This window comes from Prunus avium, chromosome 8 (assembly GCF_965620075.1).
Source record: "Prunus avium chromosome 8, drPruAviu1.hap1.1, whole genome shotgun sequence".
In the NCBI taxonomy this organism is placed as follows: Eukaryota; Viridiplantae; Streptophyta; class Magnoliopsida; order Rosales; family Rosaceae; genus Prunus; species Prunus avium.
The window spans coordinates 2,180,668-2,185,078 of NC_142291.1; the positions used below are offsets into that span (position 1 = coordinate 2,180,668).

Here is a 4,411-nt window from a genome sequence, read left to right on the forward strand (position 1 = left end):
GTTTTTTTTCATAAAACTACAGTTGCGCAAGTTCAACTATTTTTCCATTTTGTCCAATCCAAAAGTGGTTTTCTCTCCACGCATCTACGGACACACAGAATTAATGACGGAATGTTTGGGCTCCAATCCAAGTAATAACCCTTAGATGGAAAATGGTTTTTTCCTACATTGAATTTCGACTTTCTTGTTCATCACAAAAAAATAAAAAATAAAAAATAAAATTATTCTCCACTTTCTTTAGCGGTTGTCAAGATCACACTATAAATAGTGCCTTCACATTCTTACTTTCCCACATCCAAAAACACAAGACTTTTGATCGTAAATTAACAGATAAACATCACAAAGTTCTGATACAATGTCTACAGCTGGTCAGGTTATCAAGTGCAGAGGTAAACCCTGACCTCTTGCTCTCCTTTGTTAGATAGTTCTGCTCATTTCATTCATTTTTACAGAATCCCATTTATGTTTTTAGTTTTCTTCAGTTTTTTTTGTTGTTTTTCGTTTTTCTGATCAAGTTTTATTTTTTTGGTTATACTCTGTTTCTGATAATTTTTTTAGTGATTCCAATAATTGGGTCTGGTTTGTTCTTACAATCAGTTCCCTTCATTCTGTTGTTTAATAGTGTTGGTGAGGAGTCTTAGCTGCTTTATACCTTCGTTTCTGGTTACATATCTTGTTTTCTTTTGTGCTTTTACATGATCCTGGTGGTTTATTATTATTATTTTTTTAACATGCAGATGCTTGATCTTTTCCCCTTTTCTTTTCTCTTTTTGTTGAAGTGTTTTATAAATCAATTAATGATGATGATTCACTTTTGATCTGGGTTTTCTTGGATTGGATTTGATGGGAGATGCCAATTTCAGTTTGGAAAATTTCTAAACTTGACTGAACAGAAGAAAGAAACCATAATTTTTTTGGTCAATTGTCTTGGCAGGGGACTGATCTTCTAGTTGCTTAATAATATTGATTAAATGGATGTATTGTTTACTAATTGCATTGGCATTTGTGGATTGTAGCCGCGGTGGCATGGGAAGCGGGGAAGCCACTATCAATCGAGGAAGTGGAGGTGGCACCACCACAGAAAGAAGAAGTCCGCTTGAAGATCCTCTTCACCTCTCTTTGCCACACTGATGTCTACTTCTGGGAAGCCAAAGTAAATTTTTATTATACTTTAACTGGCATTGTGTTGAACTATATCTATATCATGATGGCAAAAGAGAACGATTTGGTTATAATCTGCCTAATTGCTCACTACATTATTAAGCATGATTGAGCATCTGTTTATTATTTTGGTAACACATGTTTCCCCTCACATGAAACAACAAGGGGCCTCTCCTGTACATGGCATTTTCTTTTGGAACTGAATCATCTCTTTTATGTCACAGGGACAACACCCATTGTTCCCTCGCATTTACGGTCATGAAGCTGGAGGGTATGTTTGCTAAATTTTGAGTTTCCCTTGTAGACAGAGTATTTTTAGTTTCCTAAATTTTGCTTGCTTGGCAATTTTTTGTTTAGAATTGTGGAAAGCGTAGGTGAGGGTGTGACTGATCTCCAACCAGGAGACCATGTCCTTCCGGTGTTCACGGGGGAATGCAAGGAGTGCAGGCACTGTAAGTCAGAGGAAAGTAACATGTGTGATCTCCTGAGGATCAATACTGACAGGGGTACTATGCTCAGTGATGGCAAGTCCAGGTTCTCCAAGGATGGAAAGCCAATATATCACTTTCTTGGTACCTCTACCTTCAGTGAATACACTGTATGTCATGTTGGTTCCGTCGCCAAGGTCAACCCTGCAGCCCCTCTTGACAAAGTTTGTGTTCTTAGTTGTGGAATATGCACAGGTTTGAAAGACTTCTCACATTTTAATGGTTACAATGTTAAATAAGATTAGTGGTTTCTTTGTTTTTGTTTTCCCTAATCAATTTCTGTTTTGTGCATTTAAAGGTTTTGGTGCCACTGTGAATGTTGCAAAACCCAAAAAGGGCTCATCTGTTGCAATTTTTGGACTGGGTGCTGTAGGTCTTGCTGTAAGTCATTCTTATGCATTGATCCTCTGTTATGTTGCTTCCTGCTAGTTTGGATTATCATGATGATTTTTTTTTTTTTTTGTTCATTTCCTTGTTTCTTTTTAGGCTGCTGAAGGTGCAAGGGTTTCTGGGGCTGCAAGAATCATTGGAGTTGATTTGAATTCCAACCGATTTGAGGAAGGTCAGTCTAGTTTAAATATCCGTCCAAGGACTTACTGTGCTTCATGTCCGGTTCAGATTAAGTTGTCATTGACTGATTTATCATGCTTTTTTGTACTTGCTGGCAGCCAAGAAGTTTGGCGTGAATGAATTCGTGAATCCAAAAGATCATAACAAACCTGTGCAAGAGGTTAGTTACAGACTTTTTTTTTTATCCCTTCACCTGTTGTGGAATTGACCTAAAGGTTGCCCCTTGCCTTTGTAATATGTTTACAATACTGATCTTCTCCCTTGTATACTTGATAAGCTTGTGATTATTGGTTAACAGAGACTATTGGACTTTTATGTTGGTGATTATTGGTTAGCAAAGACTAACATTTGAATTTTGATAAAAGGTGATTGCTGAAATGACTGATGGGGGAGTGGATAGGAGTGTTGAATGCACTGGAAGCATCCAGGCAATGATTTCTGCATTTGAATGTGTTCATGATGTAAGCAATTATAAAAGTTGTAGGTTGTTTCATTTGATAAGATACTAGAATATGCAACCACATTGCTTTTGAGGTTTAAAATTGAACTCTCCTTTTTCCTTTCTGAATTTAGGGTTGGGGCGTTGCTGTACTCGTTGGTGTGCCGAATAAAGATGATGCATTCAAAACCCATCCAGTGAATTTCTTGAATGAGAGGACTCTTAAGGGCACCTTCTATGGTAACTACAAACCCCGATCCGATCTGCCCGGTGTTGTGGAGATGTACATGAATAAGGTAAGTTCTTATTTCCTTTCAAGCATGTTTGTGAATAATTTTCAAACCTACCAAGGACTTTGCTTATTTAAGTAATGTGTTCTTAGATGGACAATATTTAAGGTTGTGTTCTTTGACTGTTCTAGTTGTTTGAGGACAGTTTTAATTTTCAATATCATGTTGTAAAACTCTACCTTGTGTACTGATCTTGCAGGAGCTGGAAGTGGATAAATTTATCACTCACTCGATCCCTTTCGCTGAGATCAACAAAGCATTTGATTTGATGCTTTCAGGACAGTCCATCCGGTGCATCATTCGCATGGAGGATTAGAGCAACTAGGGACTTTTTATGTGATAATGGAGAGAATTTATATATCTATCTGATGTCTTTAAGAATAATTGTGTTGGTCTGGATTTTACAAATTTTGAGAGGAGCAACTTAAGATAGTAGGAGGTTCATGACTTTTGTCTTTGATATTATGGTTTTTATGATAATAAAATTTTCTGCATATTTTCTTTAGATTTTCTCTTTTATAAGTATATATTTCGACATGTTTTTTCTCTCTCTACCAATCTATGGAGGAATCCGAATTTGGAGCTTTGTGCTCTGGTTATATTAGCATTAGGTATTTGGAGCTTTGTGCTCTGGTTATATTAGCATTAGGTGTTCGGAAGCACGCTGATGTGCAATCTCTGTTTTGGAAGAATCCTGGTTGTGCATCTTTTGAAGGATTAAAGTGAAGGCCAAGCTCTGACCTCCTTGCATCCAAGTTCCAAGTTCGAATCCCTTTCGTAGATTAGATTCGTTCGAGAGTAATTTACCAAGTTCCAAGTTTGAATCCCCTTTTCATAGATTAGATTCATTCTAAAGTAATTTAGAATAAGTTGGATGCAAGTTGGCCAAGTTCCAAGTTCAAATCCTCTTTTCATCCAAGTTCCAAGTTAGAATATGCATATGGTTACAACCCTAATCCCCAATCATATGGAATAATTATAGGGCTATACTAGGAAACCTAATATTACAAGTAATTACCCAAATACAAAAGTCAACATTCACCCTTAAGTTGGTGCATAGATATCACACATGCTCAACTTGTCCAAGACCTTCGAAAAAACATGACTCGATACTGCCTTAGTAAGTATATTAGCTAACTTGTCTTCTGTCTTGATTGCAGGCACTTCAACAATTTTATCCTCCCACTTCTCCTTAATAAGAACCTATCAACTTCATGTTTCGTCCAATTGTGTTGCACAGGATTATGAGTAGTATCAAGCACAGCTTGATTAAACACAAAATAACTTTATTGGTTGACTCGATGCAAAATCCAAATCTTGTAACGACAGTTTAAGCCACAGGATCTCACAAATTCTTAATGTCATACCTTTATTCAGCTTCTGCACTCAAACAAGCAACCGCATTCTGCTTCTTACTCCTCCATGTAACAAGGTTGCCTTCCACAAAAGTGAAGTAACCTGAC

At 37.0% G+C, this 4,411-nt stretch overlaps 1 protein-coding gene across 1 annotated transcript; it reads left to right on the forward strand.

Moving 5' to 3' along the window:
* The first annotated feature begins 227 nt into the window (after positions 1–227).
* On the forward strand, positions 228–3,453 carry LOC110773423 (alcohol dehydrogenase 1-like). The gene is made up of 10 exons (XM_021977944.2): positions 228–389; positions 1,017–1,153; positions 1,386–1,432; positions 1,519–1,844; positions 1,948–2,030; positions 2,136–2,211; positions 2,318–2,379; positions 2,585–2,680; positions 2,793–2,954; positions 3,148–3,453. The coding sequence occupies exons 1-10, from the start codon at positions 356–358 to the stop codon at positions 3,262–3,264; spliced, it is 1,140 nt and encodes a 379-aa protein (XP_021833636.2). The 5' UTR covers positions 228–355; the 3' UTR covers positions 3,265–3,453.
* The last annotated feature ends 958 nt before the right edge of the window (positions 3,454–4,411 follow it).

Coding starts and splice junctions, on each gene's coding strand:
- LOC110773423 (XM_021977944.2), top strand. CDS start 356: ATGTCTACAGCTGGTCAGGTTATCAAGTGCAGAG. Junction 1,154..1,385: donor TCTACTTCTGGGAAGCCAAA/GTAAATTTTTAT, acceptor TTTATGTCACAG/GGACAACACCCATTGTTCCC. Junction 2,681..2,792: donor CATTTGAATGTGTTCATGAT/GTAAGCAATTAT, acceptor TTCTGAATTTAG/GGTTGGGGCGTTGCTGTACT.